We start from the raw sequence: 14,416 nt of genomic DNA, 5'->3' as shown, positions 1-14,416 counted from the left end.
GCTGTTTGTCCCACTCAACCGATTGGAAGGCCATGATTAGAAGAAAACAAGGAGGAAAGGGACTAAAAGATGCTCTCAAGAGAGCATGGCTACGAATCGTTTGGTGGTCTGAATGAGATTGCAACATCTCATGATGTGAGCGTGCAAAGGATGGAAGAGAGAGGAGGAGGAGGTGGCCTTTATTTGTGTCTCCACTAATAAAAAAAAAGTACCATTAAATTGATACATGCGAGGGATAGACTCTGGACGAGTATTCTTCGTGTCACCTTTTTCAGTTGGTCGTTTAAATCTCACTCTTAATCTTAGTGGTGCCTACAAGTTTCAAATGAGACACTGATATATTTATTTATAATTTCAATCAAAAAGAAAATTATACTCATTTATTAGTGTTATTTATGTACCAAATGGTCTGAGAACCAACTCCTTTATTTACTAGGATTTGAGAGATTAGAGGTACTAGGGGGAGGGCTCCACCTGTTGGGTAGCCATTACCTGTGAAAATAAAAAGAAAAGCCTGAGAAAATATACAAGTTTTTTGGATGGTGAACTTGAATTGTATGGAGAACTTCTAGTATTACCCTACTATCCCATGATTGAAAGTGTAATACTTTTTAATTATTAATGGATGTTAAGGAATATATCACACTGATACATACACATACATGTACACACCCTCCTCCTACGGCAACCACACACTTCTCAAGCCCCCGTCTATATCTGAGAGTTCGTAGGTTTGAATTTCACTAGTAGCATTCTCGGTATATTTTCCTAAAAAGCCACTTATAAGCAAAAGAATTGATGGAGGTCTTTTTTTTAAAAAAATTTTGATTAGATGTACACTATGACTAATCAAATGTAGACCAACATAATCCAATTGCAAAGTACTATAGAATTTAATGAAGAAATAATGAAAATCTTGATTTGGGTCATGTTTTTTTTTTCCCCACTTTCAAGCAAAATAAATACTAAACAACCAAAGGTGAAGTTAGATAAACGTCTTGGAGGTCATTCCAAAGGATGGCAATTTCAATGGCTGGTGTAATGAGAATAGTGGATGTTGTGGTCATAGATCAAGGGGTCGAATAGCTCAGATGGTTGGCTTATATCTCCGTCTCCGCATACGTGAGGTATTGTCCGCTTTGACTCATGACCATCTTTAGGCTTCAGTGGGTCTTTAGGCTTCAATGGACCTTGATCATTTAGAGCCTCACGGTTTTATCCTTTATAAGGCGTCTCACGTTGGGAGAGAAGGTTCCAATCCATATAAACCATATTCCTTCTTGACTCATCACTGATGTGGGACTAAAGAAGCCCTCTCTACACCACAACACAGCCCCCCAATTAAGAGGGAATATATATAGATATGAAGTATTTCCACAGACGGCGCCAATAAAGATGGTCATAAATTAAAGCAGACAATACCTCACATATGCGGAGGCGGAGACATAAGCTAACTATCTGAGCCATTCAATTCCTTGACCTATGACCACAACAGTGGATAAAATTTATAGCTAGCAACCATGGATGTGACAATTGCCTGTGGAAGTGTCCTAACAAATCTCCCTTGTTAAATGTAGCCCAAGAAACTTGGATTTGTAGCATCCAATCAAACCGTCAACCAATATCGGATTTCCTTAATCCAAGTGGATTCAATGGTCAATTTACCATGACAATTGGAGGCAATTGACCATCCAAGTATAAGGGTTCATATTTTTGGTCAAAAACTATAAGAAGATAAATGATGGGGATACAAAAGACTTAATCCTAGTTTTTTTGACAAATTAATTGGGCTACTTGTTTACATGCATTGAAAAAGAAATTGAGGCAAAAGAACTTGTGGCACTCTCTTGTTGCATATCCCTTCATCATTGGGATCACACTATAGATCACCATGGTTTTCACCCATCTTTTCTTTTATTTTTCTTTTTTTGGCAATGCAGAGAATGAAGATATACACATCTCTATTAGATCTGTCATATCATCTCTATCAATTTTTTTTCAGTAAATGTGATAAATTAGATCAATCGGGTATAATTATATCAACTCTATCGATTCAAGGTTGCAACATACAGCTGCTACTTTAGTCACATCTAATTGCTTCATGGTTGCATTTGATCATGCTCTTGAGCCATGCTCGGCCTACTGTGCCACCGAAGTTGCAAAGCTATTTGAAGATTCTCCAACCCGTCTGAAAGAGATTTAAGGGACAACATCCACTATATGATGCAGATGGCAAGCACACAAACCATTTTAACCCAAGCGGTTATGCTAGATTGAAAACCATTTCCAATTTCCAAGAGACACCTTTCTTTTGTTTGGGGAGCAATTAATAATTGCCAGATTCATTTTTCAAGTATATGCCTAACCGAGAAATCTAATAGTCATGCTTTCTAGAGTTTCATACAGATCCACCATAAGAGATTTTCAATATTATTTTAGTTCTAATAGGAGAAAATAAGAGATTTAAAGATGACGGAGTAACTGCCACCACGTGGCTTCCCAAAATACTTCAATAATAAGCGAGGGTACTGTTGTAAATTCCTTACTTGTTCATTTTTCTAGTGAATTATTTGAGAGCTGTTACGTTGTTATGAGCTGGGAGCGAATGCAAGGCATTGACCTCTCCCACCTCTACCAATCGCCTTATATTCACACTTTTCCTCCTCCAAAGCCTCCAACCCCCTGCCTTTGTCCCTCTCTTTCACACACTCTTTCTCTCTTTCTCTCTCCCAATTTCTATTGCAGGATTGAAGGCACCCAATTTCGAGCTTCGTTTCGATCTATGCCAGGTTTGACTGTCCTTTTCCGTGAACATTTGTTCTTCTAAATCCTCCCATTTCAAGATCGTGACTTTGCGAGACTTGGATATCTTTCTTCTCGTTTTTTGACAAATCCTCATTCGTCACCCAAAATCGTGAGCCATAAAACAAGCAACTCTCGTTTGTAGGCTTCGTTAAACTGGCTCTCTTTCTCCCATTATTCCTTAGAGAAACGTTTATAAAAACCTTCAGATCATGTAACTTTTGCCTCCTCTTCCATCATCACACCCAAAAAAATCTCAAAAAAAAAATTTCTTAGCATTTTTTATTATGAATCCTTGAACAAGGTTCCATCTCTATTGTTATCAATCCTGGCCAGAATTCTACCATTCTTATAGCCATACCTTTATAAAAACCACCAAATCATGTAATAGTTCCCCTTCCTAGCACCCCTTTTTTTTCTAAAAAAAAAAAAACAAAAAAAAAACTCATATTCAAAACAAAGCAAAAAAAAAAAAAAAAAAGTTATTTGGTGTAGCTTTGCACAATGCCGGAGACGGAGACCGGAACGCCGAACGTGTCGGCTCCGCCGACGCCCGGCACGCCGGGTGCGCCACTCTTCTCGTCAGTCCGAGTCGACTCGCTGTCCTACGATAGGAACTCGATGCCGCGGTGCGGCAAGTGCTTGCCGGTGGACTCCTGGGCCTCCCCTGGCACGTGCTTCACCGAGTTGCCGAAGCCCAACGTGTCCCTCGCCCGCAAGGTACGCACGTGTGTATCGACGTATTACCGGGCCTTCCTCGCATCTAATTAGCTTATACAGTATATTATATACGTTAGTGGTAATAAATCATATGCTTACCATACCGTATGCACTTGCTTTTGGCTTGCTTAATCGCTGACTCATGAATTATATAAGGTTTAAGTTACCGACTTCTCCTAGTCGTTTCTTTTTGTTTTTGGCTATCACTGTGTTGAGGTCTAAATGCCTGTTCGTGTACTGGATGATCTCAAGTGAGTATAATATTCCGTATTAGTTGCTATGTCTATTATTATTTTTGTTATAATTATTATCCTTTATCATTAATTACGGTCCTAAGCGGCCGACTGTCTGTTCCCCCGGTGTGTGGTTTACTCCACCTTTGGTGAGCGTAAAAGATTTCTTTTTTGCTTCCCAGTGTGAGAGGTGAGAGCCAGAGGCTCGGATATATTTGTCTTTCTATTAGCCTTCCCTAATTTCGAGAGAACCAAATAAAACCTGCCTAAGACAACATCTCTGAGCCTCTGGTTTGCCCTAGGTACTAAGTAATCCTGGCTCGCCTATTAAACGTTGTGGGCAATGGAAACCTTACCCCAAGGGAGTGACATTTAGGGGCATTTGATTATGGAATAGGTGGAGATATCTTCCGTTGAAGGATGTCCTTGTAAAAGGATCACGGAATAGGAACCTAAACCGTGCGGATGTGCAAGTGGGCCCGCATGGTATAAATTTATTCCATTAAAATGGTATAATAGACTTTTATCACAAAAAAAATGCTGTCCGGCTGTCCCTATCCTCTTCAATTACTCTATCATTCTTATTTATTTTATAAATATTAAAAGAATAAAAGGACAATTTAATTTTCGTAAAAGAATCCGGACTATTGCAAAACTCAAAGCGCATTCATTGTCCCTTATTTCCTGCACTTATCGCCTGCATTTATCCATCCAACCAATAATCAAAAGTTCTTATTCCCAAAAATAGATGTGTCCTTTCAATAGTGCAAGATATATCTCTTTTAAAATCTATTATACAAGATATATCTCTTTTAAAATCTATTCTGCAACCAAATATTCCTCTCCTGTATGGGCTTTCATAAAAATTTTTTTTGTTCTATATGGTACTGTAGAACCTATTTGGCAGCCCTTTTCCCGGGAACAGCACACTCCATTTTCTCGGTGTTCTTTTATGTAAGAGGACAATCCCCCTAGGTCAACCAACAATGGGTGGCCATCAATTATCATGTTTTTTCCCCTCCCATCGTCCCACTTGTAGAACTTATCTCTTTAAAGCCATTTTAAGGACCGAAATTCCTCAATAACCCTTCAGCACGAGGAATTAAGTATTTTGCTGCACTATGTTGCAACTCATGGCGCATGAGGGTATGATATGTGATGCCTGTAGCTTCTGCTCAGCTTCTCTTGTGCGCCTTCTCTTGCTCTTCTGGCCCAGTGTGGCTGTAGCTTCCTTAGTAACAGTTGTCTTGCTCTTTCTTTTGCATCTGCTCAGCTTTCTACCTAGAGGAAAAAAAAACTGCTGAGTATCATAAGATGACATAAAATTTGGTACATGTCTATCTTCAATTTTGGCTTTTGTTCACCGGAATCTCTAGAATGACATAAATCAAGTCATGTCGTTGGATCAAGATAACATCTATACCATTTCCCTCGTCCTAATATGTCTCATTAAAGTATGGGCTAGAATTTCATTTGTGACAAACTGTAGGCTAGATTATTCTAAGCGCACAAGTAGATCTGAAGCCTTAATATCTAATGTTTGATACTGGCTAGATGGGTAGGAATGGGTCATCGCTTGTCATGGCGTTGACAAACGTGAGATGAAGTAGGGGTGAAGGTTTTACCCGGGGTGAAAAAAAAAAAAACGGGACGTTGAAGAGGGCATTGGATGGACTTGGCCTCCCCCGACGGATGCGCGTAGCTGCGGATAAGTTAATAAATGCGGTCAGTTTTCGCCCGCTTCCATGCATGATGCTGTTCCCCATCCAAATCTAATGAATCATCCTTCTTTATTTCTCTCTCTGACTATTTGATGTTCAATTAATGATGCCAAATATGTCTGGTTCTTATATGTTCTGATATTTATTTGTTTGAAGCCTGTGTATGATGTCACCTCCTCGCCTTATTGTAATTAGAAAGATGCCTGCAATTTTTCCAAGGATTTTGTCTTCGCTTTTTTCTTGATCAAGAAAGCTAGCTCCTATAGTATGTATCATTTTAGCCGCCATTATTTGTTAGATTCCGTACTTCTCTTACGCTTTCATCTATTCAAGAACTTGTCTATGCATAATAAGGAATTGGTCTGTACCGTATGGTTGGTTTGGAAGCGGAATCAGTAAAAATGATAATTAGAATATGGTGACACTTGTTGCTATTCGAATCAAAGGAATGCTAAATTAGAATATGGTGACCTTTTGCTATTGGAAAAGAAGATCAGATCTCTCTAGAGAAGGGATCCTACAAAACGCTTTTAGGTTGACAGATGTCCTTTCTAATAAAAGTTGAAGAGAATCGCATAAGCTGCATTCTAAGGAATCCAACATCTGGTCCAAACAACAATAACCGGAGGAGGGATCGTTTTAAAGAGTGGTCCTCTGGCCTTGCTCCTTTGGTATAAAGCTGCACTGGAATTCTCAGACCATGGTATGGTCATGTTTAAGTGGGAATAAAATAGTAGCCTACGATTGTTTCTTTGTTTTGAGCTGACAAGCATTTTATTCAGTTGGATTTGTTTAGCATGAGCATGTCTCGAACGGTAACTTTCGTAAGCACCTCTTCTATTAGTTGTAATTAATAGTCTAAAATATGGACGTTGATTGAGGTTTCATTGACTAATCTAAATTAATTTTATATCCAATCAGCCTGGTAGTTTTTTCGTCATGTCTTTTTTAATGGATAAACTTTTTTTTCCCAATGCTAGCCGCTAGCTTTCTGTGATTTCGCAAGAGTACTGCTGATTTCCAGCACCACTCCCCCCCCCCCCCAATAGAAGAAAACTTTATAACTTTAGCTTGGAAGACTAGGAGAAGAGGGCATCCATCATATGTCACGATCTTATCAAGGGTTGGAACCATGCCAGATAACTCGAGTTTGGACTTATGTTTGATGGGACAAAGGAAAAGACCGCATGTTTCGAATCTGAGCTCAGAGCTTGTCGAAACCAATTAGGTGGACCTAAAATATTTTTAGGCCATCGGTTGGGGGGTGCATGCGCCGATCTGCGGTGTATATTTAAGTGTATTATGATTCGAGTGGGGACAAAGCCTACTCAACCTTTTCAACAGATGCCCAACTAGGGCCCCTCCAATTATTTCCCTGTGGACCATGGCCTGCTTGGCCATGTATGAGCAATGTTGCCAGAGTCACGCTAGCTTTATAGGCTCAACTGGTCTGTGCTCCAGTACCATTTCTTTGGTGTCTAGATAACAAAAGGAAGAAGTCATCAAAACAAATCCTATTTCTTATATACTTCAAATTATACAAAACTTTATGTTAATTATTTAGACAAGTTACAATCAAATTGTATCACATTCCAGTGATTAATGCACCCCTCCTCCACATTAGATGATATGTAATCTTTAGTTCTGTAGAATGGAAGAGGGTGCTGGATACCTTCAAAACCTTTTTTTTTTTCCTTTTTCGAAATCAAGAATTGGGTCTACTAAGCCTTGGTGAACATTTGATGACAATGGCAGCTTGGAGCAGAGTTCGTGGGCACCTTCATTCTGATATTTGGTGCCACCGCAGGCCCCATCGTGAACCAAAAGTACAAACGGAGCCGAGACTCTCATCGGCAATGCTGCGTGCGCCGGGCTTGCGGTCATGGTGGTCATCCTCTCCACCGGCCACATCTCCGGTGCCCACCTCAACCCCTCCCTCACCATCGCCTTCGCATGCCTCCGCCACTTCCCCTGGGTCCAAGTCCCCGCATACATAGCTGCCCAAGTCTCAGCATCCATCTGTGCTTCCTTCGCACTCAAGGGCATCTTCCATCCTTTCCTCTCCGGCGGCGTCACGGTCCCTTCGGTCACCACCGCCCAGGCGTTCTTCCTCGAGTTTTTCATCACCTTCAATCTCTTGTTCGTCGTCACTGCCGTCGCTACAGATACTCGAGCCGTAATCCAATGTCCTCCTCCCATTTGTATTCTCTCTAATTCCATTTCACTCTCCAATTAATGTCTCTTCTTGTTTACTTTTAGGTAGGAGAACTGGCCGGAATAGCAGTTGGCGCTACGTTATGCTTAATATCCTCGTCGCTGGGTAAGTACTTGGAGAAAAAAAAAAAAAACTAAAAATCAATTTGATACCTACTCGATAATGTAAAAATATCTCTTAACTTATTTCATTTTCTTAATGGAAGTGGAATAGAAAAAAGTGTAACAATTGTTTGATTGGGTAGGCCATCGAGCGGTGGATCGATGAACCCGGTGAGGACGCTGGGCCCGGCGGTGGCTGCCGGGAACTACAAGCAGGTGTGGATATATCTGGTGGCGCCCACTGCAGGGGCCATCGCTGGAGCTGCCACCTACACCCTTGTGAAGCTGACAGACGAAAACGGGGTGACACCACGCTCGGCCCGAAGCTTCCGCCGCTAGACTCGATCCGGGGCTGCACTATATATACATATATGGCTATCCTATTCGCTGTGCTGTTGCTGCTGCTACTTTCTTCTGTTCATGCATGTGTGCTTGTTTGTGACTTTGTGAGTGATGATAATTAATAAAGTGTGATAATGGTCGTTTGCGTGTGATGGACGACTGTTGGACGGCTAGCTTGGTGGAACCGACGGCAAGTCCACGCTCATCAGCGAAAGGGTAAGGGGATCTGTGGATGTGATGGCTTGGAGAGTGGCTGTGCTGTGGCTGACGCGAAGCTAGCTGTCTCTGTGTGTCGAGTGTGAAGGCGAAGCGAATCTCGTCAGGGGGTAGATGACCGGGAGAGGTTCGGTTTGCCAGTGGTCCTTTGTGTGGTTGTGAGGAGTCCTCGGAATAAAGTGTGTGTGACCTATGTCCTGGATGTATCGCTTGAAAACTGCTCTGGTAATATATATGTATATATATATAAATATATTGTTGGATATGTTGGGTCTGAAAGCCTTCGAATACTTTGTTTATCGCTTTATTCTGTTTGGCTTGATTCGATTGCTGGAGGTGGTGTTGCGTTCCGAATTGCGCCTTTGCCTTTTCGCAGAAGATGACGGTAGCCGCAGTACAACTGCCGCCCTTTATCGGATGGCTATCGGATTTGCGATTCTCTTTCACTCCTGAGATCTCAGCTGAGGTATTGGTTTGTGTGCAGACTGGGATAGACTGTTAAGGCCTGGAACAACACCTATGTTTCCGATCTAATTTAGTTTTTTTTTTTTTTTTAGCCGCAACTAATAAATCTTGTCCATATAAAAAAGAAAGTAATGAATCTTACTTTTAGTATGAAAGTAGCTAAATCCGGTCTGAGATCACCTACTGATGCTTGATAGTCTTCTTTTTGTAATCATCTAATCTGTCGCACTGTTAGACTTTGAAAGACGGTGCATATGTTCTTAGTTTTTTAGTAATTTTGTTCAAGTGGATGAGAACCAATCTTCCAATAGATCTAAATCTGACTTGTAAGCACGCAGAACCGATACGGGCTCACGTTTTCATCGACCCAATCCGGGTCCAATATTTATATAATATAATACATATTATATCTAACATTTTATTTATATATATATATATATAAAAGATAATATAGAATATAGTACAAACATATTTTTTTTAATCTTCTTCCTGGTCTCATCCTTTCCGTCTCTCTTCCCCACACCATCCGCTCCCCTCCTCCTCCTGCCACCACCCCAGCCTCCCCCGTCCTACCTTCCCCTCCCCTCCACCACCTCCTCCTCCCACCGCCCCGCCAGCCTCCCATCCTACTTTCTCCTTCTCCTCCTCCACCTCCCACTACCCCGACTGACCCCCATCCCACCTTCCCCTCCTCTCCACCTCCTCTTCCACCCACCATCCTCCATCCCCCGCCCCCCTCCCCTCCTCCCACCATGCAACCATGCAATTATAAGCTTCTTCATCCTTTTTTTTTGGGCTGCTTCAAAACAAAGTAACCACATTTATAGGCATAAGGAATTAGAAAAGCCGTTCTCCTGCGACAGCATTTTGCCGAAAACATACTGAATCAGATCTCCTACATCAGAGCGTCAGAACATTAATAAGTGGCATGCACATTAAATTTTTCATTCATAGATATTTAATGCAATCAATCATTAGCGATTTTACTGAAAACGTTCTAGTTTGACAAATTGTGCTAAACTGTTAATGGTTCCACCGGTCACTTGAGTGAAAATTTATAGTTAGTTATCTCGAGCTTGGAAGGCACAAGCTGGTCAACAAATGGAAAAACTGAAATCTCAAGGCAGAATAGCATTTTAAATGCATCCCCCTTAGGGATCCGATTGCTTATTTTTCAGAACTATAGCCAGAATTGACAATTTGATCACTCCCTTGGGTCTATATTTGTATATCTTCTTGTATTGCTCTACCTCTCCAGTAAATAATTTCTTCGGCAGCACAATAAAAGTTCACTTGTCCCCTGGACCCCTGAATCTTTACGAGTATTCACCTTTAGACACGGGCTTTGGCTGGATAGGCTACGCCACGCCACAACCCAATATCTGATATCACACGGTGGATAACACGCCACATTACTCCCTTGTATTTCACCAATTCCCGATTGCCCTAGTCCATGCAATAATTTCTCAACAGGTCTAATTCTCTAAGAACAGGACCCATCATTCCGAAATTTAGGTTGCCAATTTCGGCCTGGACATATCAGGCTGGCTACTTTGTGCGGGTCAGTCCTAAATCTTGAGCCTGGCCTGGCTGAGAATCCATAATTTGGGCTGCCCGGCGCCCTGAAGAGCTATTTGGGAAGCCCAGGTGGATGTAGTCTTTAAGTTTCTAGAACAAAATTTTCTAAGAATTAATAATAGGAGCCTCACCAACAAAATTTGATGATGTATATTATCTATATTTATGTACATCCAAATCCAACTTATTAGTTTTCTCCGAATTAAACTTCTTATACTTGCAAGTCATAATAATCCTTTTTTTTCTTCTTCTTCTTGGTCCCCTTTTCTTTTCGATGCAGTTTTTTTTTTTACCATTAATTTTTTTGTTGCTTTATTAGAGCACTCTGCCATAGTGAGAAAAATTACTGTTAAGCTCTAACCCAAAATTCAAGTGTACACCTTTTTTTTTTTTCTTTTTTTTTTGATAGAATTATAGAAATATATAGTTTATCAAGCAATTACAGTTGTACAAGGTTATAAAATTTAATTACCAATTATTGAACCTTAAAATAACCTTCACGTATTTTGCTCAAGGGGCCCAAAAAGCTAGAAGAAAGGCGGTATTTCTTTTTCTTTCTTTTTATTTATTTTTTTTAGAATGTATTTGGTTCACAAGTATCATTAAAATCAAAATAAATGAAATGAAAATTAATATGGTCATATTTTTTGATTTATTTGATTGGTGACTGGAATCAAAATTAGAATCAAAATAGGATTTAAATATTAGATGAGATTCCCAATTAGATTATAGAAAATTGGTATATTCATATTTTTTTTAAATTAAAATGAAAATAAAACTTCATACAATCAAATAGTTGGAATGAGAGTCACTCACTCTTATCCTATTTTCTTTCCAAAACTAACTCTCTCCAACCAAATACGTTCTTTTAAAACTGTAAGCATGCAACAACATTAGTGCATTTGCCCCTTAGCACCGTTCCCTTTGCTTTTTCGTAATCTTATACATTAACCAAGCTGACGACTGATGGTGAAAATGGAGCACGTACTTGCTTGGAAGAAAGGAGTATGATCATTTAATGACAGGCACGAAATTTATAATGGAGAGTAAGAGGCCAATCACCTGTAGCATACATCCCACCATGAAATATTACAATCACAAATCATGAAGCAATGCCATGAAATATTACAATCACAAATCTATGAAGCAATGCCTAGCTAGTATAGAGGGGAATATTTAAGGATACATAACCAGTGCATATATATGAAAGCAAAAAATTAGGAAATTGGATAACTTGACGAGGGCCAACATTTTCCCCTGTAACTAGTATTGGGAGTGCCCAAAAAGGCCACCACCCTTACGCCATGTGGATAGGGAATTGAGTGGGCGATCATGTTAGTTTTGTGCTGCAATATCCCTACTGAAAACTGACCAAACAGCAAAGTTAGATATATCAAAACCTCAAAAAATAGCATCGAGCATTGTACAAGATAAACATTGCAATGAATTGTGCTAAATTAATGTGAATTAAAAGGCGAACAAGAGCCTCTTCCATCTAGTACATAAGTGGGCCAAGCAGAATTCCAGTTCCCTAAATTGGCTTTGGTTTCCATGGTCCAAAGCCTCTTTCTGCCAAACTTAAAGTCATCGCAGAGAATTACCTTTAGCTTTATTTTAGTCCGACCACACTTGAATGCGTTCGAATGCCCTAGTGAAAGACCTTGACATTGAAAATTCAGGTGAGCACGTACTTACGTGGCGAAGAGCTACAAGCCTGAATGGACGGCGCCCCTTCTACGATCAAAAGATTGTGGGCCCTAATCTTGATATTAGTTTAGCATTGCTTTGGTAAAATACTTCAAGTTAAATCTCATAAGACAAAAATCACACCAAGTTAAGAACTACTTTCCTTAATGCATGCATGGTTGATTGCGCCCACGCGTTCTTCCTCCATTGCCCACCGCAAGCAATTGCACGGAATCCACCCTCCCTCTTGCTGTCCACTGAAACGCTGTCTCCCAAATGCACCATTTGCCACCAAACGAGCACCCACCTCTCTGCGTTGATGTCTCGCAGTGCCCAGTCCCATTACCGTTAAATTAGCCGGGAAGAAAAGGATTGCTGGTGGCTGGACTAGCCCTGGACCCCATTGACCTCTCTCTCACTCTCAATCGCTTAGCTCCCGAGGCTAGCTGATGCAAGGAGAATAGTAGTGGTATCAGTGACAAGGAGAGCTGCTTTTTTGTGTGCATCGCTCCACATCTTTAATGCGAAGGATCTCTTTGCATCGCTCTAGCTTATTGAGAGTGGAAATTAGCTTTCCAAAATCAAAGAAAACTGCCGCTAAATGAGAGTGAAATAGTAGAAAGCCATGTAAGCCAACCCAAACCGTGCACCCATTGCAACATACACGTGCCGGAGAAATTGGTCGAACGGCCTCTGTGAAAGCTGATTTAGCTGCCGACGCGTGGCTCGAGAGGGAAAATGCAGTGGGCTCGCTTCCGGTTTGTGACACCCGTTGTTGAGCTGTCCGGCCAGCCTGGGACAAAAGAGTGGGAATCAGGTGCGAACATACACCGTCGGGCATACCTAGCACAGCTATCAAAGCACTCCAAAATCTCCCTTTCATCTGGCTGCACGGATCTCATATCGGCCACCATGTGATCAACGGTGCATATAAATTTGTGAATCCTTCTTTCGCATGAAAGATACAACCCGAACCCCTAGCGGATAAAGTACACAAGGAGAATATGGCCTTATGATTCTAGGAACAAGGGCAGCATCATTTGCAATGATCTGGGTAAGATTTGGATCTTTTCTTCACTATTTTCAGGCATACTCCCAACATCTCTAAGAATCTAACGTTTATAAGCCAACCTGGTACTACTGATGATCCTGCTACAAATAAGCTAGTTCACACCTGGCCTAAACATGGATAGAGCTGAGTGGTTCAGCCCGAGTCCAAGATCGGGGATCAACTTGTAGTTCATTTAAGAGTGCCAGCTTTTGCACGTAGCATGCAACGATGTTTGTGTAAAAATCCAACTCCAGAATGGAACCAATTATGATCCGTAGACTCGCTACATCAAAATTCTGGCCGCAGATTCTGATTCTGAATTTGATAAAGAAGAAGAGGTAGATTACAGGATTGGATTGACGAAGAAATGAAAAATGTGGTGATTATATAGATCGGATAGGAATCTGATGTTAAGGACAAATCAAGGAGTGCGGTATTTCAGTTTAACTTATGAAGGTAATTCAGATATAATAAACTTCTGGCATGCAAGTCAATTATTTTCCCATCATGGGAGAAAAATGATAGATATGAAGACTCTAAATTGACTATAGTGAAGTAATGGATTTGGGTACTGTGTCAAGTAAGCTCTGCCTACCTACTGGACTCACTACTGATTGCTGGTCCAAGCTTGGCTGACATCCAAGCTCAACCCACTGGTGACATCCTGACCGAATTTACCTCATATGCCGGCTTGGCGTTCCCTTATATGCCCATATTCCGGCTGACACGGTCCCCAGTTGGGAATTAGAGTACGGCTGAGAGAAGAAAACAGGATTTGGATCTCGTTTCTTTTGGTTTGGCTGATGTTACGTACCTTCTGGAGTCTGGGGCCCGACCAACCCAACTTGCAGGCATGGGCATCAAACGACTCAACCAATCCTTTGAACTTATACCGACAACTCAATAAAGAGCCTTAATTGCTAGAACGTGAAGGGAAACAAGCTATACACGGGTGACGGGAACCCAACGTTGATGGAAAGGAAAGGGTTCAAACTTCAAAAACGCAGTCTAGTCTCGTAAGGAAAGGAAAGGGAAATGAACCATGGACCACACGTGAAAATATATACAAGGGGAGAAGACAGAGAATCCATTTTTTAATTAATATAAAAAAAAATTATTTATTTAAATAATTTATTTTTAATTATTATCAGATTGATTAAAATCATAAAAATCATTTTGAATGACGTTTTATCATCGCACGTCACCCTCTATTTTTACATAGACACGTAAAAAAAAATTAAAAATAAAAAATATCAAATAATATGGATTTTAAAATATCATTTGAA

General features: G+C 40.7%; 1 protein-coding gene across 1 annotated transcript; it reads left to right on the top strand.

Annotated features, from left to right (window-relative positions):
* The first annotated feature begins 2,603 nt into the window (after nt 1-2,603).
* LOC105043497 (probable aquaporin NIP5-1) lies at nt 2,604-8,570 on the top strand. Its single transcript, XM_010921062.4, is given in 6 exon segments — nt 2,604-3,522; nt 7,232-7,306; nt 7,308-7,652; nt 7,736-7,769; nt 7,772-7,796; nt 7,936-8,570. Coding segments are annotated over 6 exon segments (891 nt in total). The 5' UTR covers nt 2,604-3,306; the 3' UTR covers nt 8,132-8,570.
* The last annotated feature ends 5,846 nt before the right edge of the window (nt 8,571-14,416 follow it).

This window comes from Elaeis guineensis, chromosome 4, assembly GCF_000442705.2.
Source record: "Elaeis guineensis isolate ETL-2024a chromosome 4, EG11, whole genome shotgun sequence".
NCBI classification, from domain to species: domain Eukaryota; kingdom Viridiplantae; phylum Streptophyta; class Magnoliopsida; order Arecales; family Arecaceae; genus Elaeis; species Elaeis guineensis.
Note: the sequence above shows the minus strand (reverse complement) of the source record. Positions and strands in the feature narration are given on the sequence as shown.